The sequence below is a fragment of the Cygnus atratus genome, chromosome 1, assembly GCF_013377495.2.
Source record: "Cygnus atratus isolate AKBS03 ecotype Queensland, Australia chromosome 1, CAtr_DNAZoo_HiC_assembly, whole genome shotgun sequence".
Taxonomy (NCBI): domain Eukaryota; kingdom Metazoa; phylum Chordata; class Aves; order Anseriformes; family Anatidae; genus Cygnus; species Cygnus atratus.
In genome coordinates this window covers 96,224,955-96,250,622 of record NC_066362.1, presented here as the reverse complement: position 1 = coordinate 96,250,622, position 25,668 = coordinate 96,224,955, and the positions used below count along the sequence as shown (strand labels likewise).

Genomic DNA, 25,668 nt, shown 5'->3' with positions numbered 1-25,668 from the left:
GGAGAGGAGAGGAAGAGGCTGAGCTCATAGGAGGCGAGGTCGAGCAGGTGAAAAGGACAGACAGGCTGAAATTACTGTAGGTTTTTGAAAGTGAGAAGAAGAAATTGAAACTCAATCCAGTGAATGCTTCAGAACCAACAGGGATGAAGCGGGATAGACGTGCTATGACGGGATTTCAGGGTGAGGAGAGAGAATGCAAATAGCCATATTGCGTATGCTTTGTGTGTCAGAGAAGCTGGGGAGAAGTTGCAGTCTATGGAAGTGAGCAGTAATGAGCGGCCAGGCATATCTCCCAGCTGTCAGGACAGAGAAGAAGGGCTTGGGTGCTGGCTGTGTTGCAGTCATCTTTATCCCGAGGGACTTCCATCTGAAAGTCTCTCCATGGGAGGTTCATTATTTCCCCCATCATCCCTGCAGTCTCATTCTCTGTACAGGCAGAAAGTGAACCCCAGGACTCAAGAGACCAGGCTGGGTCACAGTGGCTTCGTTCGTCCTTCCAGACCTATCAACTCCCCAAAGGCTTGTGCGTTTCTGTGCTCTGAGGAAATTAGCTCGCTGAAGAGAAAGGGCACAGTCATTGTAAAAACCTGTTCCAATGAAGTTGTTTAATTGCAAAGGAGGAAAAACCATTTGTAAATTAAATGAATCACCCTGTTTACAATAGAGAAGTCTAAGGAATGATCTGAGAGGAAGCTGACACTTTGGCAGTCTGATGGCACAGTCTGAGACACAGGAGATAGAGCTGAGTGTCTCAAAGTAGCAAAGGAAGCAGGGGCTTTTAGAGCAACAGGAAAGCAATTAGCCTTGTTTTCCCTACAGTTCCTTAGACGTCTGCTTGCTGTTAAATACCAAACTGTGTCCTGCTTTCCAACTGCCTCTTCAGCCTGTGCTCTGCTGGGCAGCGTGCATGCATGGGGCTGTGCTGGGATGGGGGGCAGCTGGGAAGGCCCCCAGCATTGCCACCTGTCAGCTGAATACCACTAATGAAACCAGCACCTGCTCCCTCACTAACAAGGTGGGTTGGGAGCACCTCCAGTTGGGGTAATTACATGTTCGTCTGTCTGTTGTCTGCATATTGCATAAGACGTCGAAGGGGTGCAGGGCGCTCCTTGGGGTTGTTTGTGCTGTGCAGAAATTTATAGTACAGCCTCTGGGCCTTTCCCTGAATTGCTGATGCTGTGTGAGGAATGAGTGGTGAGAGACTTCTAACAAGTGGTCAGGAGGAGGAGGTGGAGGTGGAATCCAACAGTCACACGCTTGGTAAGATACTGGCAGCAGTAGCTGTCTAGCCAAGTTACTTAACTATTAAATAACATGTCTGTACTCTCCTAGGGCGTTCTGCAGTAATAATTAATAGTGATTACATAGTGATAATACGATGGTTATGCTAATAGACCTATCAGCTTAGATGTAAAGAGAGAAGAGCCAATACTATAAATATAGTAATATCTCTGAGGAGAGGAGTCTTAATGACAAGACTATCTCATACAGTAAATACGCTGATACTGTTTATAATAAACGGTGTAGTTTCTTACCTACTACATTCAGTCTCTGCAGTTCTCCTGCAATTCACTTGTCTTGTTTCAGTCCTGCTTTTCTCCTTCCCCCCTCTCTCCACCCTGCCCTATCTGCACAAAGGTGTTTTGAGATTTTTTGCTTCTAAGTTGAGCAGGGAAGTGAGTTGAGTAGATGTCTGTTAACATTCACGCTAAACCTTAGAGTTGAGACCTAGGCAGCATACAGGCACTCAGGACAGCTAGAAACTCAGGGCTTAGAAGGCTTTTCTGGATCCCCACATCTATTAGTCTTTCACTTTCTTGCATAATGCTATGTGGAAATGGTGAGAAAAGGGATGAAAACTCATAGGGTTAAGGTGCCTTGTTACTCAGTGCATGCACACGTACCAGATTCACAACAGCTGTGTGAGGAAACCCAGCCTCCTCTAAGCAACGGAGCACAGAGCTGCAACAGCAAACCCTGGTGTGTGTCACACGTTTGTGTCTCCTGCCAGTGGCTTCAGTGAGGAACTTAGAGCTGCCCTGTGTTGCTTGGGGGTTCAGTATCCCGATACTGGTGTGTTGCCTGGGTGCTGGCAACCAAGGATGGAAGCAGGAAACTCCAAGGTTGGTAATAACATAAGCCCTACAAAAAGTGGGGGAGGGAGGCTGGATGGAAGGAAGGAAGATCTTCTAAGCAGGTGACTAGATGCAGCTGGGATGAAAGGCTACAGCTGGGCAAAGCAGTAGCTGGAGAGGCTAGTTACTATTTCAGGACTTTCCTCCTCAGCAGTAGCATGGGAAGGAGGCCTTTAAATTCAGAAATCCTATGAGGAGTGACCTATGCTGGCTGGGGAGCAGCTGATTTGCAAAAGATGACACAGCATGTGGTAAGCTACCTCATTGGCTTGGTGCACTGGGATGATAAAAAGGGCAAGGTATCCTCAGTGAGAGGCAAGAAACCTTTTCAGGAGCGTAACCACGGGCAAGGGGTGGTACAGCCCAGACAATGCTGGGGGTGTTCTATGCCCAGAAGCCTGGCCTTTGTTCCTGGCCTAACAAGAAGCTGTGCCTGTTGGGTGGCACCAACTGCAGGCACTACTTGTGGGCCTGAAACTGCTCCAGGTTTATTCAAGTCATGATAACAGGCATTGGCCACGGTGCTTGTTGGAAACCCTAGGAGCATCCTGACAGCCCAGCCAGCTGCTGTGCCGAGCTGCAGTGCACTAGTGACAGTACTCCTGGTCAGAAAATGGAGGTGGACCCAGTGCTCTGATGTGAGGGTATGATGGGCAGAATAAGCCATGAGGATGCTCCAGCTTTCTAGAGGTGATCAGGTTTTATCAAATGTGGGCTGGTCTGCTGGTCACTGTGCTGATGGGAGAGCAGGTAACCTATGCAAGCTCAGCGTCCTTTGCTGTCAGATGGTGAAAGCGTCTGTACGGGGATATCTTGGGGAGAGGTGTATTGTCTCTTATGCTGATGCTTCTGTGGGGTGCTTCTTAAGAGCATATGCTGCTGTTATGGTTGAATTATGTGGAAGCCATTAATAATGGTAGATCATATTAGACTTCCCAGCGGAGCAGTGGATTGGTAATGTTATAGAAATACAGACTTTTCTCCTGGTGCTAGCTGGAAAGGGTAGAGGAAGTATTGCTTTTGCAGAAAATGTCTTCCTCCTTTGGAGGCTAGGAAGCTTGAATGAAGCGTGTAAAAACCCATGATGAAACAACCCAGCCAAGCCCTCTTACAGAATTGTTGTGCGTTTCAGCCTTGAACCTTTTACAATTTGTTTTCCAAGTTCAATTACTATTTGCAGTCAGCCAGTTTTACAGAGGAATAGTAATGTATCTATTACTCCAACAGGTTTCAGTTATCCCAACTAAGCTAAAGCCTCCCAGTCTGCTTGGCTTAGTGTGACCAATTTAAATAGACATGGTGAACTAGACCCTCTCCTGGCCTGCTTGGCAAAATCTTTGGCAATGTTTCAGTCCTTGCGGGGGGCAGAAATGGCTTCTTATCCTGGTGGAAGGCTCATGGCTTTAGAGGAATGCAAAAACGTTCTCAAATATCCTTGCTAGTTGTCTTCGTTCTCTGAACATCAGCATTGGGCACAGAGGAGCCAACATGTTGGAAACATGATGTACAGTGATAACCTCTGAATCAAATGTATTTCCTTAGGAGCTGAAATGTGTTAATTCCTACTTGTATTTTAAAGACTTGACAAGGTACCAGTGTCCACTATGGAGGACATGCCTTTATCTTCTGGAGAATTTCCCAGTCCAGTAGTACCCTGTTTCAAACCATTTCTGGTAGGCTTTGTCTGGTATTTGCTGCTGGTACAGCACCTGGCCCATTGGAGGCAGCCTGGTGCCTGCAGGTCCCCCTAAGCACTGGTGACTGATCACCTTCACCTTAAAAACAAAGCCAGAGGTCCTGGGAAGAAGAAGAGCTAGGAATAAACTCGATGCTTGTTAGTGGGCAGTCCACATTTCCTGTGTCTTGCATCCTACTGGGAAAAAAAAAATAAATGGGGGAGGTAGACAAGCAGGGGACTGGAGGGAGAGAAGGAGAAAATGCGCTGTGGTTGTGTGTTTTTTTTTTTTTCCTCTCCCCGTCTTTCCATTCCCCACTTTTCCCTGTTTGAGACTTCATGTCAAATACCTCTGTGCGTGTTCCCCTCCCCGCTCCCAAATCTCATCTCTCTTCAGAGCTTTGGCTTTAAATACGCACACATATATGCAATTAAATGCAGGCTTTGACTTTTCGCCTGGGAAACTGGAGGGATAAGGTGAGCTAAGCTTTTAATTACGAGTACCCATTCTGGGAGGCAGGGAATTCAAGCCGACAGTAGATGCTGCAGCACTGCTTAATCCTGTCTTACAGGGAAGGGAGGGGAAAAAACACGGATCTGCTGGAGAAAAGATTTCCTGAATATATAAAGAAAATATTGTTCCTTCTTGCTTTCCCTTTTCCACCTTCCCTTTCTTTTCTGTTATGCCAAGTAGAAAATAGGCATTAAATACTGGGGATTTGATTATGACTTTTGTAAAGGTGAAAACATCAAAGTACAGCTCTGACCCCCTAGGATCAGACTGTTTGTGCCAGATTTTTGTTTTTATTTTTGTTCCCCACTCTTCAGAGCAAACATAATGGGCCAGGTTCATCTGGGCTGCTTCATCCATTGACGTGGCTGGAGCTGCACCACAGACACCTTTATGTGCAAGTGACTTTCTTGATGGGAAGGTGAACAGTGTAGGAGTTTAGTGGCACTGCTTCCAAACCAAGCACAGCTGTGGCTGCGTGGAAAAAAAATAATTATTGATGTCCTACAAAGAAACCACTAACATGTTTTCCAGTGTTACAAGAAGTAAAAGTTGTTCCCTGTTGTTTGCCACAAGCCAAGTGTGATGCATGGTCCCATCTGATTTAAACCAGTCATTTTTTTTTATTATTATTATTTCCCACCCTCCACATTGCTTTCAGGATTTGTCTCTGTGGTTTAGGATCAGTGAAGTGTTGCTTTGCTAAGGAAGTGGCAAGACACTACAATAGAAGGTAGGATTAGGCTGGGACACTCTGCTAGGTTGATGGGTATGAGTCCCAAGTGAAGACCTGCCTGAGGAAGAAAAGCAGAAAAGAAGGTGACGTCCTCATGTCCTGATGGCTGTGTCGAGCAAAGGCTGTGCCTTCTTGCAGCTGTTCACATGCTATTTTTTTGCAGCATGGCCTCCTGCGACTTGTGCTGGAGCCTCTGACTTACCAGCCTTGATGCAGGCTAGGCTGTGGAGCTGTCCTTGTCACCACCACTAGCTGCTTTTCAAGCCCTTCCAAGTGTTTCCTTCTCCCATCTTTTCCTTTACATTGACTAGTTGCATGTCAGGGTGAAGCTATCGCATCTTCCAAGAGGAAGAGAGGGGCCTTGCCTTCCATAAAGGAGCACCAGTTACTCCAGTTGGGCTACTTCCACAAAAGGGCTTGTGGTGCCATGCACAGGACCATAACTTTCTTAAGAGGATATTTTAAATCAAGAGAATGTAGTTAGGGCCAATTTTGGTAGGAGCCTGTTTGAGAAGAGGGTGGAGATGAGAGCTGGGAGTTCAGAGGACAAGTTCGTCAATAGTATTATGGCATTCTTGTTTTCTTGCTTGTTTCCATGCTTTGAGGGGAGCTGGGCTGGCATGAACACTTCAAATGGGATTTTTCTTATGTCTGAATGCTTCTGTCTGAACTTCTTCTTACAGTTCTTGTTCTGGATGAGTTTCTACTTAGCATCTCCTGACAGCTTTGTGCTACAGACTGACCCTCTGAGCCGCGTAATAGCTGAGGCCTTTGCCTAGCCTGCTGTTATCTAGGAGACCTGACTGTCTTACCGATAGGAAAAACCTGAAAAATGCTCCACTCCCTCTGAATATCCTCTGTAATACCATCATGACTCCTGATTAATTTCCATAACGCAATTTTGCCAGGTAGACCTCAGTAACCTTTCAGCTGACCTCCGTAACCTGCTGTTCCTCACAGGCTTCCCACTATTAAGAGCTGTATAATCCAGCCAAACCTACCACCTTCAAACAGATTGGTGGAGTGGTGTGGCATTTATATCTTTGGAGAAAGGGCTATATCTTATATCATCTGCACAAAACCTTTGTTTGGCCTCAACTCTTTTTAGCTACCAATCTTTCTTCCTTTGCCTGAGTTCTTCAGCTTAGAAAATTGATATAATGTCTGCATGGCCACACCTGTGATAAAGAAAATGTCCCAAATTAGTCAGCACTCAGTTTGGGGTTTAATGGTCTGTATGAAGTCAAGCTAGAGCAGCAAACCCTCCTGTGTGACTTCAGCCAAGTGGGAAGTGTAACAAGGAATTTGGTGGTTGCCTAATGAAGCAAGATCCCTAAGGATCTGGACAGCCAACGTGTGCGTATGCAAAGAAGACACTTGAAAAACTAGGAAGTTCCTTAGCTTAATAAAATAATAATTGTGTGTGCATGCATGCACTGGTGGCCTCTCAAGCACACTTAGAAACCCCAAGAGCCTCATTGTGCCTTCTGTGAGCCTTCTACTGCTACTTCGTTTCCAGAAAAACATGAAGTCTCCTGGTGAGTTCTGCTCTGGGTCTTCAGGATTGCCTTAAATTCAGCGTACAAGCCACCAGAAACAATAGTGGTGCCCTACTTTACTGAGATGTAGTAAGGATAAGTGCAAGAAGTCCCTGTGATGTTAGCCAGTGTGGTGACTAGGAAAGGGGAGAGCGGCACAGCTGAGTCTTGCAGAGGTTCCCTGTTGCTGCATGGGTGTGTTTGGGGGTCGGTTTTACTTGTGAGGAGGGTATTTTTGTTTCTCTTTTCATTGAGGGCTTTTTTCACATTGCCTCCTTGATCCTCCAGCAGCTGGAAGGAATCTCAGCCGAGGGCAAAGTCATTAATTTTCTTTCCTTGTTGGCTCTGCTGGTCCTGAAGGAAGGGCTCTGCGAGCACGCAGCAGAATTAAATGCAGTTTGTGTTGATGCCCAGCTTTGCTTGACACTTGAATGGAGTATCCGAGCCATCGCTGGGCAGAGAGGGATTGTGGAGGTCAGTGCTGAGGACCTACATCTGTTGGCTTGCCTCCCCTCCTCCATCTCTTAATCTGTATTTCCAACCTCCTTCCTAGCAGGCAGTAGCTCTGGAGAAGGCTCAAGTTCCCCAGCCTTTTGGGAAGGGGTAGGTGCAAAGAGGGAGAATAAAGGAGTGTAGTAAACACCCTGGGGAAGGGAGAAGCAAAAGGCAAGGGAGCACTCCATTTGGTGTGTCATCAGCTCCAAATACCTTGGCCATGGGCTTGCCCCTAAGGTGGTGTGAGAGAGGCAAGACCAACTGTGCAGGCGGTATGTCGGGAGGGGATGTCTGGGAGAAGTGTTTATTTAAGACAATTGTGATCAAATATTCATCAGCTTTCACTCCCTCCATCCTGCTACAGCTTCTTTCTTCCTCCACTCAGCTGGAAAAGACTTCAGAGTAAAAGAGGGAGCAGCACTTAAATGCTTATTTATGTTGTCATTTCTAGGCATTTTATCAGGTCTCTAATGAAATAGATTTTCTCTCAAGAGGTGTGTATTTTCTGAGCCAGAGGGGGAGAGCACTATGGAGTGCTGAAAAAAAAAAAACCTGCCCACATTCGATACGTTTGATGCATTATTAATGATGATAAAAGCAAGAGGTTATAAACATTTTCCTTTCCAAGTACTAATTGCAGCTGACCTTAGCTCAAAAAAAAAAAAAATGTAGGGGGAGTACAAACAGATCCAGTGAGCCCAAAGTGTAACTGTCAGGGCAAAACTCCTTTCTTGACAATTCCGAATGCTTTCACATATATCATTTCTAAGAGCACTGCCAGAGCCAAACCATTTGGGACTAGAATTATAGCAGAGATTAGCAGCATTCTGTTCCAGGAATATCTTTATGGTGATCACTTGTCACTTGTCATTACAAATAAATCCTATTGGTCTTCTTTCCTCAGTCTCATCTCTGGCTTACTTACACTTGAGGAATCACTCTTCTCCTCCCCTCTTTTTCCAGCAGGAGAAATTCAGGTTTTTTTTTTTTTTTTTGAATGGCTGCTGTCGTAGCCTGACTCAAGGCAGCCCTCAGCCCTGGTGGGGGCAGGAAGATACGAGTGTCTTTGCTTATTTTTAGTCCTGTAGCAGGTAAAATGTGTCTTAGTTGGTGTGGTTGGAATATTTTGTGTATCCATGGCTTCACATGGGACAGCAGCACGTACACAAAGGGTCAGGGAGATGACCCTATTTTCCTTTGCCTCCAAAGAGCGATGCCTTTTTGGCCATGTATTGCCAAGGCACCCAGAGTAATCCACCAGGATGAGGCTCCTGTTACAATGGGCAATCCAGGTCAAATGGCAGAAAATGAGAAGAAATAAAGCAGTCTGATCATATTCCTCCAGTGGTTCATTGCGGTACCTGATGGGAAAGCACAAGTATCATGAGTTTTGCAGTGGTGTACCATCTCGTGAGCCGTTTTCCTTCTCTTGACTGCCGATGCCAGCAGGGCTCTGGACAGGGTAGTTAATAACAAGGCCACCTGCTTCAGGGATGCTGGTGGTGCTCTTGATCAAGGCAGCGTGAGGCAAATTCTGCTGGCTGAATCCACCACAGCTGTCATGAAACCCACTGAGTTTTTATGGGTGATGCTGAGATGTCCTAGGTCTAAGCAGCAGAAATGGAATTTGAAGCAATTAAGGAAGGTATTGTACTGTTACATGAACAAATCAAGTTAGTTATCAATGTGAATGCTTGGAAGGGTTGAGGGTTGAATAGAGTTGCCCGCGGACTTCTGTGCTTTTTCCGGAGCTTTAAAAGACTCTGTGTTAACACTGGAGCTTAGGCTGGTGTTTGAATATGCTTTAAAAACCCAAACACGTTCACTAATATGTTGGCTTTGTTTGCAACAGAATGCCTTATTTCTATTTATTATTTCACTCATTTATTATTTATATTACAGTAACAGCTAGAGGCCTCTTTCTGCTAGGTGTCATACGGATTCTTTGTAAGGGGGAAGTTTGTCTCCTCAAACTCTGCCTGAGAGGTGGGTGTGCATTCAAAGGAAGTAGCAAATTGGTGGCAGGGTTTGGACGAGGACCTAGCTCTCCAAGGTCCTGGCTTCTTGACATAATCTGTGGCCCTCACAAAGAGCTGTATCAAACAAAGCTATTGCTCTCTCTTTGTGGGGAGCCTTTAATTCAAACTGATGCTGGGTGGGAGCCTTTAAGTGTATCAAACAAGGAGCTCTGGATGGAAGGTTGTCCTGTAATATATTGTGTAGCTGAAGAGGACTGCGCTGTCTGAAGCCAGTGACTTCTACATTTTCCTGTAGCCTAAGTTGGTTTTTCATGTGCTTTCCACGTGGCAGAAAATTAGAGGTCTTGCTTAGCTTCTTTTCTTGCTAGAACATATTGTCTGTGTAGCATGAGGTGCCAGGGGAATCTCCCCCAGATGTGCATGTTAAAAACTAAGCATTTTGATGGCTGCTTGTCTCCTATCTCCGAATTTAAAAGCAGTCAATCAGAAAGGGACCAAACCCTTGGGGATTCACATTTGCTTTCATTAGGATAATTAAAGAACAGAATAAGCAGAACAGACAGACTTCCCCCTTTTAAGATGCAAATGAAGGATTCTGTGAATGGTGATTTTTGGACTGAGTTTCCCTTCGTGCTTTATGCAATGAAATGAATTTCCACTTGGAAAAATAATGGGATGGTTTAAGCATCTTGATTTAATGACTTTTCTGTAAGTGCTGAGACACAGGTAAGCCCCCTATTACACCATAGACTTCGTGTGGCCGTTTACATGGATTATGGCCCCTTGGACAGAAGGACTTGTTTTTTTTCAGTGGAGGTTTCCAGTATGGACCATGAGGAACAGCTCTTTCTTGAAGCCTCATGAGCTCTTCTCCAGAGGCCAGCGGTGAAGGCTGTGTTGGTGTCATGACTGCAGTAGTGCAGTGAATACACAACAGCACGGATGTTTGTGGAGGAAACGAGCTGTCTTGCAGAAGAGTCACCTGCTTCTCCCATGGGCCCCAGCAAAGATCAGGAGAGGTTGCTGACCCTCCTACCTGCAGGGAGCTGGCAGCTGCCTGTGTCTGGATGGGGCCAAAGCTCCTCTCGCACCACCTGTACCCCTGTTTGAAAGTGTGCTTTCAAAAGCCTTTGAAATGCTGGTACTTCTGCTGCAAGTAGGTACTGTAATGGAGAGGGTTGTGGTTGTGTTCTTGGTGTCTCCTTTTCTAATCTGGATGGTATTCTCATCCTCCGCCAGACAAAACAGCAACTTTGTACCTCTGCTAATATTCCAGCATGTCTGCTTCCTTATTTGTGTCATTATTTCTAGCATCAGGCCTGCTTCCCCCCCAGCTCGTGACACAGGCCAAATAATCATCAAACAGATGCCTTTTCCTCGGGGATGCCACTGAACTCATTTCTGACAGACAGGGCTATTCTCATATTTATTCACTTTCTCACAGGAGACCCAGGCCCTTCAAAAGCAGTCTGGATTTCTTTCAGTGCGTTGAAGCTGTGTGTGCGTGCCAGTGCTGTTCGGCACACGCATGCAGTGCCTTTGTCTGAAGCAGTCCTTGTTCAGGTGGTAGGCTTGCTCTTCTCAACGTGTTGTGGTGTCATTACTTCTGCCCATGGGACAGGTGCCAGAAGGCGTGTGTGGGGAGGCAGTGACTCCGTGAAGGCTACACAGAGAGAGCTAAGCAAATAAAGTCACTGCATGATGCTGGCCTTCACCTTTTATTTTTGTAAACACTCAAGTATTAAATATAAATGAATGTTTCAAGGATGTGTGGTTTTCTTCAGGGATGCTTGTTTGCTACACCATTGTTATAGGAAAGCTTGCTTCCCTTGGGTTCTAGGAAGCAAATAAGGTAATATCTCTTCCTTTCTGCTCTCCTTCCCACTTCCCCACTTTGCTCTTCCTTCTTTCTTGCTTCCTTCACTGGATAGTAAGATGGCAGTGACCCTTCCTAAGTGGGGGTGCCCTTATATACGCTGTCCAAGTGATGTCTTAAGCATATTATAAACCTCAACAGCTGCCTTCTTCACACAGGAGCTTTCCCTGCCTCTGGACCATGTTTATTTAGCCCATGTCACTCACCTGGGTAGCTACCCTGCTTCCAGTGCTTTTTGACAACCTGTTTCACAGGGCATGAAGGCTGAGATCAGAGCTTCCCAGTTGTCGTCCATCTTCCGATGCAGTTCTGTGGCAGCCTGTGTGTATATTCACTAGTTACACTCAGTTGCTTCAGATTAAAATTTCACTCCACTGCTATTTCAGATGAGTGCTGCAAACTAAATCACGTAGCTGGAGATATCACCTTGGTGGTTGCTTTATTTTTTTTATAAGGTATGTTGCCTTGCAGTTCAGCCAATGTCAGCTTGCTCCTACTGCAAGTGCAAGATCATTACTGAATATATTATCTTAATTACATCACATGGGTGTCATGTCCACTGCAAAGTACCGATGAGATAATCCTAAACCATACCAGCTGTCAGCAAGAGGAAGAGAGGTAGGTTAGGGATGCATTTAATTTTCATACACTTGGCTATTTTGCATAAACAAGCCATTGCATCAGTATTAGTTTGAAAAACATGCAGATTAATTATTGTACACTTACTAGCAAAAACACTTCATAAAAAAAAGTCTTTTATGGCATCCAGGATGTAATATGGCAGTCATTTCTTTTATTTTTATTTTTTTTCCAGTGGGGGGCTTACAGCTACTCCACTCATAGCCTCTTTCAGCAGGGAGCAGGCAAAACCAGCGGTAGGATGCTCTGGTCCCAGGTGTGTGAAGCACATGTGCCACAGTATGAAAGCTGTGCTGCTGGGGAAAGGATCAAAGCTCCCCTATTTATAACTATTGCATTCAGAGTCTCCTTCTGCCTTAGATCCAGGACAGCTCTTCCCCATCCCAGCTGCTTCCAGAAGATGCTTGCAGGAGCTGTAGAAAATCACTGGTGTGCCCACATCCTTCCAGTCTCTTCCCAGTGCTTTCCAGTTCTCAGCAAGTGCGGTGTCAGCAGACACACAGCAGTTCTGCTTGCGAATGGGATTGGGCGAAATAAATGAGCTGAGACTGCAAGGGGATTATTCATCATAGCGGAAGCTTGAGCTGCCGCAGTGTTTGTCATCTGTAGTGCCTTTGTTATCAATTCCATCACCGAAGCCAGCACACCTTGTCATGTGCTAAAAGTCAAACCACTACCCAGGGGCCTTTCCCTTCCTCTTTTGCAGCTAAGAGGCAAGTGAAAACAGCTCACACTGGTACGTCGTGTTTGGGACAGAGACGCTGTAGCTTACAAATGGGAGCATTTCTTTCTTTAGGGACTATTGACTCAACTCCAGTGGATGAGATTTTTCCTTATTTCTTTCCTTTGATCCAGTGGTAGGAGGTTTGGGATTCCTCCCTCCTCCACCCCACCTCTTTTTTTATTCACCCCTTCCTCTCTAAAGACAGAATTGTTGCATCAATCTTTTTGGGAAGGGGAAAAAGATGAGGGAGCTAGAAATTAATGGAGGACGGGTGGAAAGACTGATAACCTGTCTGCCTTTCTTACATATTTCCTCTGTACCTCTTTTCAGTCATGCTTGTGCTCTCACTTGCTCACACAAAAGATACACAAACTGTCATCTAGAGTCTTTGATTTCTATCCCCCAGCCCCTGCCCTTTCCTCCTTTCTTCTTCTCTTCCTCATACTCATTAGTTTCCTCTGTTGTGTGTATTCAGGGGGACATAGGAAGATGGTTGAGATTAAACACCGTGTGGAAAGGTAGAGGCCAGCAGTAATATGAGAGGTGACATGCAGGAGGACAGGAAATTCAGACAAATGTGCCCATCCTTGAAAACACCATTGTTTTTGGCCCCTTCTGAGGGTAAATGCAAGGAACACTTCTGTGGCTCTTCGTCCTCGTAGCAACTTACCAGTGTGGTGACTTCCACAGCATCAGTATTTTGGGTGCTGTCTGGCCCCAAGAAAAGCCCTGCGAGTTGTCAGCTCTGTTATAGGAGGTCACCATGGCCACAGGGGAAAGAGACTTGGCAGCTTCACAGAAGAGGGAGCACTCGAAATGACGCATAATTTTGGATGCCTTACTCTCTCCTTACTCTCTAGTCCATTTGATACTGGCAGGACTCACATTTTTGGGATTCACCATTCAGGACACTTCATACAGGCCCCCAAAGGTGGCCTCATCTCTTAAGACACTGCTTTCCTCCTAGCACCTGCACGTGGACTTGTTTGGAGAGTAGGGACTGTAGGGGGAGATGTGGCTTTTTGTGACTTCTGCAGTCTCATCCTGTTTCTGTCTCGAGCTCCCTCCTTCTTTCAAGTGCTGTTTTGTAGGCTCAAGGAAAACAGCCCACGGAAGCGAAAGGAACGTGCAAGTGGACTGGTTACTGAGGGTCTGTTTGCATTTAGGGCAATTCTCTTTGATTCCTGCTTTAAAAGATTTTTATCTTCATTTCCAAGGGAGGCCTGTCCTTTGTCCCTCTTTCCCAAATAACCCAAATTCATCAGATAACCTCTTAAGACCAAGCCTAAGGCAAAATCAATCTCCAAAGGAAGTAGCAATTGCTGTAGCTCAGGCAGCAGGCAGAACACGAAATCCATATTGGCTTATTAAAAGCTCAGGCTTTGCCTTGCTGATCTCTAATGATGACAAGTAGCAATTATTTTTATTACACACACATGTGGACACGTATGTCAAGTACAGACTGCTTTAAAGACAGGCTTCCTGGGGGACCTTGTAGTGATTCTCATCATTTCCATTGCTGAGGACAGGTGAATCCTCTTTCTTGAGCAATGTCCTATCTCAGCATTTGAATCAAGTACTTTGATTTATCTGTTTTCCTCTGGATGTTACTAACTACTCTGTTTCCTTACAAGAGCTGAGTTTGGAGGGGAGATGTATGGCAATCGGACGAGCACGCGCTGTGGACCCACCAGCTGGGGCTCTGATGTACAGCCATGGGTTTTTAAATGTCAGTGAGATAATAGCATCCAATTGGTCCCTAAAAAGCAGGGATGCTGCAAGCAGAGGTTTTCTTCTGGGCAGGCTGGAAGGCTCCTAATTACTAGAAATCAAGAGAAGAGTCAGTCAAGCATGAGATAGAAACCTCGCAGTGGGGAAACACCACACTGGGAGATGCCTGGTGAGCAGACAGTTTCTAGCTCTTCGCAAATGTAGAAGATAATTATCGTCAAGCTCTTTCCTCTTCCTCACTCTCCTGCTTCCCTGTGGAAAGAAAAACAAGCCCTGTCTCTTCCCTTCAGTCGCTCTGCTGTCCCTGCAGTCATGCTGGGCTCCCTCTGGCTGCTGCAGCCGCTGGAGTGCCTTACCCTGGCACCCAGCAGCCCCCCTCCCTATCTGGGATAGGGTTGATGAGCTGGGGGAGGCTTTTCTCTTTCCTTATTTTATATTCTCAAGCTCACCATTCCTCCTTTTATTTTTTTCCCCTTTTCCTTTTTCCTCACCCCTGTATGCCTCCGTGATCAACCCAGCTGCATGAGTCTGTCATAAAGTGCCCTGCACTGGGCTGTCGCATGAACCTACAGAGTTCTGGTTAAAGGGGAGAGTCTGGAATCAGGTGAAACCAGGGCACTTTGTACTTGCTCTGTGAAGGCTGATTCCTTCTGAACACAAATTGAAGGGGAGGGTGAAGTGAATTAACTCCCTGATAGGACCAGGGAGGACTAGTCAGCTACTGCCTTGACAAATCTGCCTTGTCTTTGGGTTTTTCTGTTCCCATTTGTCACTGTGAAGATTTCCTTCACTTCATAGTTCCTCTCCTGTGGTTCAAGTACAGGCTTGGGAACCGGGAGCTCTGTTTTTCCTAGATTGCTCAGAATTTCATGGAGTCACTAATATATTTGGGCCAAAACAGACTAGACTGATCATCTTGTTGCACTCGCACAGGAACTGTTCTTGCCTTTTTCATGTGCTTGCCGTACAGGGCTGTGTTTCTGCCTATGTTCTTGACTCAAAATGTGTTGCTGGGATGTTTCTCGTTCTGTCATGCAGCAGTAGTGTCCACCTAGTGAGACTTAGGTCTTGTGGAGGGTCAAGTAAGGCAAGTGAGAAGGCACCGACCTATGTTGTGTCTGGTTTCTGTGAAGTCCTGGAGAAGCTTTTTGTGACTGCAGTGTCACTTGAGACCTCTGTCTCTCTCAGCTCCTGCCTGCAGCTGTATATGCTGCTGATGATCTTCTGCTTAGTTTCTGACAAACTGCAAGCACAGTTTCCTGTGAGTATGTGTCACTGTCTTCTGGCTGGGCAAATAACATGTTGTAATGTTGGCTACAGCTACTGTTGTTGTACTCAACTCTGTCCTGGTAGGTCTGTAGATCTGCAGAGTAGACAACTTGTGCCAGCTGTTGAGAACAGCCCTGTCTTGCAGAGTTCCTTTGACACTTGACTTTCTGCTTGGACCCTCCAATGCAGGAACCCCCTTCACGGGAAGAGATTGCTTTCTTCCTCCAGCAGCCAAAATCAGCTAAATATTCTTCTTTGGAAAGCTTTGAGAAAGGGAAGATGGAGATGAGTACAAAAAGCCCAACAAGTCTTCGCTCAGTTTTCCCAGGTGCAGTGCCTCTGCCTTAGCTCTTCCTGCAAGCTCTGATCACATCTCCAGAATGTGTATGGAAAGAAGTGCTGAGGCAGGGGGGTGTAGGTTTGGGGTCACAAAATTAACAAATGAATGCACTACGAGATGCAGTGAAAGTCCCTGTGACTGGAACTCAAATCACTTTGCATCTTTTCAGTAGGGATGACTCTTTCACTAGCATATAGCTTGTATGATGAGTTTTTTTTTTTTCCTTTTCTGCACCAGAGGAATGGAGTTCCCCTAATCCCCATCTTACAGATGAGATGAGGAATGGGCAGGTGAAACAGTCAGCAACTTAGCCAGAAATGCAGCATTTACCCTGGGTCTACAATACCTTCACGTAATGCCTGGGCACTTCATCTTAATGTTCAAGGTTGCTTTTCACTGGAAGGACAGAGCTGCATGGGTCTGGGCTGGCGCTTTTCCCATGGAACTAAATGTGCCTGATCCTCTTCCAGCCATCCTTACCATAGGCTGATGCTGCAGTGATTCACTGCCCACTGAGTTGTGCACGAGTGATTTAATGCAGCTTGTTTGGGTTTCTTCCAGCTTCTGAGGTTACTCCTAAGAGGTATCCCTGTAACAGTCCTTGTCTTCTTTGGACATTATAATTATAAGGCCCAGATATGTTAATGCAGAATAAACTTGTTCTTTACTGCATACAGCCATCACCGCCGGAGGAGGTCGTTGAAGTCAATTATTGTAAAAGGATTTTAAAAAGGGCCTGGATAGTTTTATGACCATTTGTAATCTTCTGTTAAGATGGAAATAATCAAATCTTATGCTTCGTGGCAGCTGATGATAACCACAGGGACCATGAAATGACTCATTTTCTCTCCCGTGCACCAGCTGACCATTAGGCTGGAATTTTCACCTGCCTCTGGATCAGTTTAAGTGCTGCTGAGCACAGGATACTGAAAGCCCTTAATCTTCTGACCTCATCTGGTAGGTTCAAAGCGGCTAGATTTTGGTCTGCTTCTTCTGCTTCCTTTCTGGGGAAGAAGCTAGGAGAGATGGATCCGGTGGAAACTACGATTTGGCATAGGGTGACAGGAGCAGCACCAGCTGCCCTGTGCTTTCTGTGACAGATAAAGCCCAAGGGTGAACTCCTGGTCACAGGAGCAGCAGAGTGTGGGCACTGGTAGAGCATCGTAGTCATGGGGCGAGTGTTTTTTTGGCCACAGTGGTACAACCAGAGCATCTGCCACATTGCCTGGCCCCCAGGCAGCGTTCGTATGAGCAGTGTCTCCTGGCAGATGGCTGCATTGGATTTTGGATGAGAAACAAGTCATCTTATTTACTCCAGACTTCAGCTGCAGTGCTTGTATTGGCTTATCTTTAAGATTTGCATTGGACAGGGGATGCCAAGCCAAAGGGATTGAGAAGTGGGGGTAATATAGGGAGTTTTTCATTCTATGGCTCCGCTGTGCTCGCTCCATACCTGTCTGCTGCATTCATTTCATAGCGTGGAGAAAATGGATGAAACGTTTCACTAAATAATGAATGGTGGCCTTTGAGGCAGCAGTCTGCGCAGGTGCCTCAAACCATTTGCAACTATGAAGAAAGCGATGTTCTTGCCTGCAGCCTCTCTGGTTTGCACAGTGCCTCGTGCAGTTTCCTTATCAGCCTTCTGTATAAAATGGTAATTCCACCTGCATCAAACCTCAGTCACTATTAGACAAGCTGTTTTCCCTTCCCAATCCTTCTAACCCCTTTGCTTGTAGGCAGTCAAAGGCCAAAACACAAGTTGTCTCAGATATACCATGGGCAAATAAAGCCAACTGGGCACTTTATCTGAAGGCTCTGTTTTTAGCCCTCTCCATTTGAAAGATCCTGTGTGTATGCAGCCAGTTTGGGGCATCTGCCACTTCTGGGGCTCGACGTGCTGGTGTCTTGTACACGGCAATGTTAACCAGTACTCCAAGACAAAAAATAAACTCAAACAGCGCTGTATCCAGTAAAGGAAGATGGGGATGGTGTCCTTCCATCTTATCCTAGCTGGAAGGCTGCAAACATCTGTGCAGCCGTATGCAAGAGTCTCCTCAGTGCCTCTTGCTTCAGTCAGTAATGCTCTGAGCTGGCAAATCCGATGCTTTGATGCAGTTTTGTAGCGTTACGCTTCCCATCTCTTACCAATGGGAATCCTAAATACTTGATGGAGAGGAATGAGATCAAAAGGAGAAAAACTGCAGGATGGTTGGCAAAGGAGAATAAGAGATGCTGTCAGGAGAGGAACTGAACTGGGAAGGGGAGTAAATGAGGCAGATAGATGCAGGAAGGCTGTTCAAAAGGCAGGGCACAGAGCAACAGCAGTGGAAGGGCTACCACATGAGATGTTGCACAAGGAGGAGAGCAGCGGTTAGATAATACAAGAGCTCTGTCTATACAGGTTTACATCTTGATATCCATCAGATCCCTCTCCTTGCAATCAATGTTCCCATCTCATCCCTATCCCTCCGTACCTTGTATCACACTGCTTCTTTCCAACTCCTCAGATTTCAGGGCATGGAAGAGAAGCTATTTCTCCCAGCTGCCATAGACTAGTCCGGAGGAGGGCTAGATGATCCCATGACACTTCAAGATGTTTTTTCTGCACCTATAATTTAAAACAAAACCTAAAAAGCCTTCTCAGCCAGCCTGGTGGCTCTGTACCCATATTCAATCAGCATGTGTCCTGATGTTTAGTGTTCTCCCACAAATTGGGCATTGCAGTCCTCAGGTCACAGGGCTATATGTTTTAGTGAGCTTGGTCTTCTCATTATCTGCTGTAATTGGGGAAAACTTTAACTTCATGGGACAGAAGCTGTCAAAACTGTTTCTCTCATATGCCTGTAACTGCAGGAATTTGTACAATAGAGCCAGAGCAGCACGGTGCTGATTGGAGCTCACAGCAGAGTTTACCAACAACCACTAATTGCCAGCTCTGTTTGGATGAATTGTAAACGACCAAGATAACGCGAATTAAGAAGGCATTCTCTGGGAAGCGTTTTAGCAGCTTCTGGGACCGAGGGAAGTCTGGCTTCCGCAGTGCTTCCTTGGGCTGGGAGTGAGCCTGTGAGTCCCGCTGGATCACAGGCTGCCTCTGCAGCTTTGCTGGTAGCTAATGCTGTGCAGCACCAGGGCTTCTCTCTGTCTATTTCAGTCTGCCTAGCTGTGCATTTAAAAAAAAAAAAAAAAAAGCTACTGATAAGTGTCAATTGTGACTGATAAGGTTTGAAAGTACTTTAAAAGCTACTTTTTTACTTTTTTATGTGCTATTTTTTTCTGAAGTGTAGTTATGATGCATCAGGAGGCTCTATGCCCAAGGGAATACAGGTGGGGATGTGGGATCAGTTGAGGAAGAGGTTCCTGAGGTAGACTTGTCCTCCTTGCCCGCTTGTTCTGCAGTTTTGTAGAAGCCTCTGATAAACCTGTGAGCACAGGTGGAGGGCATGCTTCTTGGGGAAGAATGGGGGAAGCCTGCTTCCCTCTCTCTGCCCCTTTCCATCACCTTTGCTAGGTGTGTGTTTGTGGATAGAGCCCCTGAGAATAGAGGGCTATCAGAGGTAACACAGCATCAGCAGCGTAGAGCACAGAGCAACCTGCAGCAAGCACTGAGCTTCCCACTCTGGAAGGGCTTTGGGTCCATGAGAAAGCTTTAACCCGGCTGTGCCAAAGAGTTAGATGCTTCCAGCAGAAAATAGTGTTGAACCTGACAAATATCCTGTTGGAAATAGTCATCAACAGATGGAAGTCTGCCCAGATGCCTCTCTTGATTTGAAACTCACTGGCTAATGTCTGTGTGACTCCTGGATGGCTGTCCAATCATGAAAAAATTGTACAAAAAATGCTTGAGGCCTTGGGTGCCTTTCATGTTATTTCACTCAGGGAATAAAATCAGAGGAGCAAGCTGCCAGAGCAGCTACCTGCGGGCTGTTGAATTTGCTTTCCTCTGCCTGTCCTCTGATAACTGGAGTTTCCAGGAACAAGCTCTTCAGTTTGTCTTCTGTCCGTGGAAGGTCTTGTAAGCACGCTGGGGCATGAGTACAGCTGGTTTTAAAAACTTCAAAACTTGTTTATGGGAAGTGTGTGTCTTGTTTTCCACATGTCTCTTAGAAAATAAGACTGAGAGTGTGTTTGTGTGTGCACAAAGTGATCGTGGTGCTTAGGGTGAACACTTAAGACATGCAGAGAGGGAGAATCCTCCGATGGGCAGTGTGATTATTTGGGATTGGGCTTGTTCAGAGTGAAGGCTGGAAGGAGGACGTGGAAAGCCTCGAGCTGTGATGGCACAGGAGGTGCAGAGGAAGGGCTTTGATGTTCCCATCCAAGGAGGGTGCCAGTAGTGAAAGAATCCAGAGGCTCAGACCCTCTGTTTCTTCGCTTCCCCCCACTCTCTAAGTGGTGCACTTAGGTTAAGCAATCCCCATTCACAATGAAAGCCGGTGTACTTTATTTAATAACTGTGTCGTGGGGGCTCCTCTGGGAGCCGCAGTGCCAGAATTGGTTGGCTTTTAATGGGGCCTGTCAGGGGAATTGGCTACAGACGGGGAAATGAGACACATTCACTCATCTCTGGTTTTAACCTCCCAACACTGGAGTAGAGGGTGGGTTTTGTTAAGTGCACTTTGTGGCTCTCTCTCCTCCGCAACAGCCGTCTACTTAATGCAAAATGCTGCTTCTCAGCTTTAACTCAGCAAGGCAAAGTGCTGTGTTACAAAAGCACCGTGGGAGGGGAGAGAACCGGGAGGGAAGCACGCCTGTTTATTTGCTCCCATTACGACACTGCTGCTGTGAACACAGATCGAAGCTTTCCTTCCAAAAGGCCCCTTGGCACAGGTTATTTGCACATAAATGGCCGCAGGTGATTTATTTATCTGGCACAGCTGGGTTCTGCAAAAGAAACTGTGGGCTCTACCTGCCAATACCTTAATACTCCTTCCTGCATCACTTGGAGGGCACGGGGAATTAGCTCTGCTGCGGGAGGCTGGAGACCTCAAGACCATGGCTGAGATTTTTTGAGTGTCTGGGGTAATTTCATAAATGCCCTGTCCTCTTGCTTGCTTGTTTGCTTTTCCTCTGTGGTTGGTGCAAACGAGAACATAGGGACTTGTGTGCCATGGTACAATGGAAAGGATAACTGTTAGGGAGGGAGTCAGGAAGGAAAGGTGTTGCCTAACGAGGTTAGTGTGTTATGCTGTTGTAAGGGGGGAAAAAGGTTTGCATTTGGGGGAGTATCAAGCAGACTGCTGTGGGCTTGTTCATTAGGTAGAATTAACAATTTACTAACTCTCAGTGATGAACGCCACATAGCCATAAAAAAGTGATTCCTTAACATAAAGGTGTGTTAAACCTATATCCTAATTACTTATATGCATGGCCACATCAAGATCTTGATCATCTTGATGACTGAGTTTTGTTCCTCGAATACCACTAGTTGTGGGTTTGTGTCCTTTGGGGCTGTTAGCATCCATCATTCTGTAGCCAGACATCAAGGCCTGTGTATCTTTGAAACTCATGAGACAGAAAAAAGTTTGCCACAGAGATTAAATTCAAAACCTCAAAATGCATGGTAACGCGTATTTACCTCCCCTGACTTTCAGAGTGAAAGAGACTTTCCAGATAGAGTAACAGGATCCTGGAAGTTGGGTACCCAGGAGTAATGGAGTTGTTGGGAGAGGTGTATGGCAGGTGAGGGACTGCAGGGATCGGGTGGTCATACACCTCAGTGGGGTAAGCTGAGGGATGTTGTGGAGAGGAATTTGTTGTAGAAAGTACCTTGGAAAAATTGGGGTCCTTGAAGCCACTGATAGAGAAAGTGATCTGCAAATCTCTCACATCTAACTTCAAAGGTGCCCAAAGACTTTCAAGTGCAAATATTTAGAAGTTCACACATCAGTTGAGAGCAGAGGGGATGGCTTGTTTTCCCTCTCCCTCTCCCCTCCTTTTTTTTTTCCCTGAGGGGAATTATCCACTGATATTTCCATAAAGGTTTTCCGCAAGGGAAACCTGTCTCCATTACACAATATATTTACATGAAAGACCAAAAAGCCAAAACCTACAGCACTGGAACTCAAAAATACTCCTGTCTTTAGGTGTCTTTCTTCAATGAAAACCTTACTTGTTTTTCTCTGACCTGATCTATTGCCTCTGAGCTGTGACTCTTGTCATAATCTTAAGACAAGGAAGCTCATATTTGGATTCGATGAAAACTTGGCATCCCCTAATCAAAGAGGAAAGGAACTGGAGAAAAGATACAGTAGATATTCAGGCCCCTGCTGTCGCTGACCAGCTGGAGCAAGGGTTTGTTTGTCCCACTGCAGTACACAGAACTTCGTGCAGCGTGATGGTCAGGGCATGAAATGAGATTTGGATGAGCTGGGATCATATGCTCTCAGTTCTCAGGCAAGTCCTTCAGTCTTTTGGTACTTTAGCTTGCTGTCTGCAAAATGGGGGTCATAACATCTTAAATTGCAAGAAGCATTACAAGCATATACATGTTACTGGTTCCGGGGATTGTATGAATGCGTTCATTTTCAATCAGGGCTTCAACCATTAAAATAAGCCAGTGAAGTTCTGGTTGAAGGGCATGGCAGATAATTAGGTTTAAGTTCTTTTCTGGATTCACGCTCCTCCAGACCTTGTGCCTGAGAAGTGGAAACGGATGTCAGGTTCCAGCAGACTCAATTCCCACCCATCTCCAGAGAAGCAGAAAACATCGTCTAGAATGTATACTTAAGAAGTCAGCATATGTCGATTTTTAACAGGGGTGAGGTTATGTAATCTTTGTCTGCTACTTTTATAGGAATCAAGACTTTTTTCAATGCCATTAGAGGAAATAGAACAATTTCCTAAGTCTTTTTTTCTTCCTTCTTTTTATGACAAAAAAACTCATCTACTTAGGGTTAGCTCTATTATAAAATTTTCCTTTTAACAAATCCAATAATACAAGAATGTCATGTGAAATCCTTCTCTGCCATTACCAAATGATAAATCTAAATGTAGAAAATAGAGTTCTCAGTGGAAAAGGTCTATTATTTTTTTCCTCTTGCTTTCTTCCTGTTTCTATCCTTGGAAACAGACATGTCCTCACATAAAGTAAATGAGCTTCAACTTTCTTGAGATGACAGAACAACTTGCATTTATAACAATTTAAGAGTCTTGGATGCAGAACCAACATGTGAATGCATGCAATGTCCAGCTATTTCTTAAGTGACCATGGTTTTGAACTCTTCCATTGTTTGACGGCTTGTCTGAAGAGAGATGGTGGGAGTGATGGTCTGACACAGTAAAGAATGTGGAAAGGCGTGGAGAACAGAAAAGGAGCCAGGATCTCACTGGGCTAGATGACTCACTGGTAGGATAATGCTGTCACAGAGAGCCTGAGTCAACCCTGCTGTAGAAGGCTGAAAAAGATCCAAATATATCTAACTTATGTTCATGCCATGACAGCTTATCAATATTCTTAACCAAATATCCATCAGATAGCCTCTGAAGCTAACCTCTTATTTCCATTGTTAGGCTACAATCCTTGCATAAGCATACAAGTAGAGCACTTGAGTAGCTTTTGGCTCCATGTTTTGCCAGAGGCATCCCAGCTGACTTTGGGTAAGCCATGAAGAGGGACTTGAATGTTGTAAAACTTTAAAAGTTGAATGCCTCCCTCACAGTTCATCACCATTTCTTAGCTCAGGAAGCCATCTAGATCCTTAAGCTGGATTTTATTTATTTATTTATTTTTTAATGTGGAAGTTGGGGAATGACAGCAAGACTCTTTGGTTCACCCTCTATTCCTTCCTCTTGCCTGAATATCTAGGGGACAGCATGTTCCTTGAGAGGTGGCTTTGTTTAAGTCCTTAGTGGTAACTGAGCTAAAGAGGGGTTTGAAACAGAGTCTGTTCTGTCCTAGATTATGGCTTTAGGAAGTGCTGCTGTGTTGGAGACAAGGTTCTCCGTAACTCTTTTGCTGAGAGAGAGAGAGGAGGAAGGAAAAAGGGATGCATTAAGGCACTTGGAAACAGACTTTGTATAAGACCCAGAAGAAGAGGCAGAGAGGTAATATCTAGCGCATAAATTCAGCCAGAGCGTGACTGTGAAGGATGTTCTGAAAGCCTGCCAGTTCTAAGTGGTTATACACATGCTTAATTGCAGAAATATAGGTGCCTCAGTAATGTATGAGCATGAAGATTACCAACAAAATTGTCTGAGGTGCCTCCCAGGTTTTGAGCAGGAGCCAGGTGGAGGTTTGACGAGTGCCAATAGCACAGTACCTACGTGTTTAAGGATCTAGCAATTAGCTCTCCAGCAATGACATACTAGCTCTGCCCTGCCTGCTGGAGATGGCGTGAGGATCAGTACCCAAAGGACAGTACACAGGTGCTGGGACACCAAACGGAGAAGGTGTTATGAGCACCTACAGAAATGAGACCAAGTTGGCTCCTCAAGGGTGAGAGGGGAACTTCATTTTTCTGAGGGAAAATGGCAGAAATCCCGTTAGCTCTTGGCAGTAGGTTTTTGCCAGCCTGAGTACAGCCCATGATGAGTTCATGCGGTGAAGAAGGGAACATCGTTCGTGGTATGACTGGAGGCTAAGAAGCAGGATTTTTGACCCTGAAGCACGTGCAGTCCCAGATGGAGAGACGTGGGTGCTTCTGCTAGGACACGGGTGAGGCAGTGCAGGATGAGGAACACCGCTGTCAGAAGTGCAACAGGAGAAGCTGTAGCCTGGCAGTAGCGAAGCTCTTAGCCTTTGCTTTTCACTCAAGCCTGAAAATCTGTAAAGGTCAAGGCAAATTCTGGACTTCTCAGCATTACAGAGAAGGCTGTGTTCCTGGTGTCTTGGGGTTTTTACACTTTTTGCTTGTCTCTCTTCCTCTTTTTTTGCTTGTGCACATTTTTTGCAGCGTATTGGGAATTGGGGGAAGGGGGAGCTCTAACGTTAGGAAAAAAATAGCCAGTGCCCCTTATGCCTACATGGCTCGCGCACATATTTCCTGCATTTGACAGCAAAATCAATTAATCATTAGGAATCTCCTCCTGGTATCAGCACTGAAAGATTTCTACTCTGCAGAAGACAGAAAGAGTATAGAAAAAGGCAGAAAGTAAAAGAAACATTTTCCCTCTAAATTTTCTCTCTCTCTCTCCTGTTTCCCTTTCCTTTCACATAGCCGCACGCTCACACCTGCAGATGTTGACACAGCGGTCTGGCTAGCCGGAGCTTCCAGTCAGTGCAAACATCGTGGGAAAGCAGTAAATATCACTCCGAGGAATAAATGCCCCCCGTCGGTCCTGCTTGGGAGGGATGTGTGTTGTAGATCTCGTCTGTACCCCCTTGCTTTTCTCTTCTCTGTTGAGTGGGAGTGTCCCCACGGGGATCCCCTTAAATTTCCGAAGAGAGATGCGTGCCCCTTTCCTGCCTCCTGCTTCTTGCAGGGAAGGAGAGCCTGCAGAAAGCTGTCTCTGAAAATTTGACCAAGAGGTTTTCTCCTCTGATGGAGAGTGTTAGTTCCCTCTTTATCTTCTGGGATACTTGTCCCCTGTGCCAGTGTTTGCTTCTGATTTAATGTAGTGCTGAGAATGAGCTGTATTCCCAGGCTGCTGCGTGAAAAGAAGTACAAATATGTCATCTCTGCTAGCTGAAGTCTTCAAGGTGAGAGAAAGGATCAAGCACAAAGCAGGAGAAACTCACATGAAGGTGACCTGCTGGTTGTGGGGCTTTTCGTTTTGTTTGCAGAGGAACCGTGCGGGTATCTGTGCATACTGCTGTACAGAGAGCAACGCCACTGCAGAACGAAAAATGACATTCATGGTACTTTGATCCTATAAGTCACTAATGCAGCTCCAGCACAGGCTGATCTTAGTTGAACGTGATTCCCCTTAGCTGACCACCCTGCATTTCCTGATGGAAAGGTGCGTGGTCTGCAATTGCTCCCACAGCAGCCAGGGCCCATTTCATGCAACCTCTGCTCCTACAAGGAGCGAGGGGGTTCCCTCCCTGGCATCCTCAGCAGGCACTAGTTTCCTGTTTCC

At 45.8% G+C, this 25,668-nt stretch overlaps 1 protein-coding gene across 2 annotated transcripts in view; it reads left to right on the top strand.

Annotated features, from left to right (window-relative positions):
* LSAMP (limbic system associated membrane protein) overlaps positions 1–25,668 on the top strand; it is a 999,481-nt gene that overhangs the window by 644,199 nt on the left and 329,614 nt on the right. Inside the window, exon 1 of one of the 2 annotated variants that reach the window (XM_035540486.2) lies at positions 10,150–10,229. The exons of the other annotated variant lie outside the window; for it this stretch is intronic. Coding sequence (XP_035396379.1) covers positions 10,205–10,229 — 25 coding nt within the window. The 5' untranslated portion in view covers positions 10,150–10,204. Of the gene's footprint in view, positions 1–10,149; positions 10,230–25,668 lie in introns of those variants that run through there. 2 annotated transcript variants of the gene reach the window in all.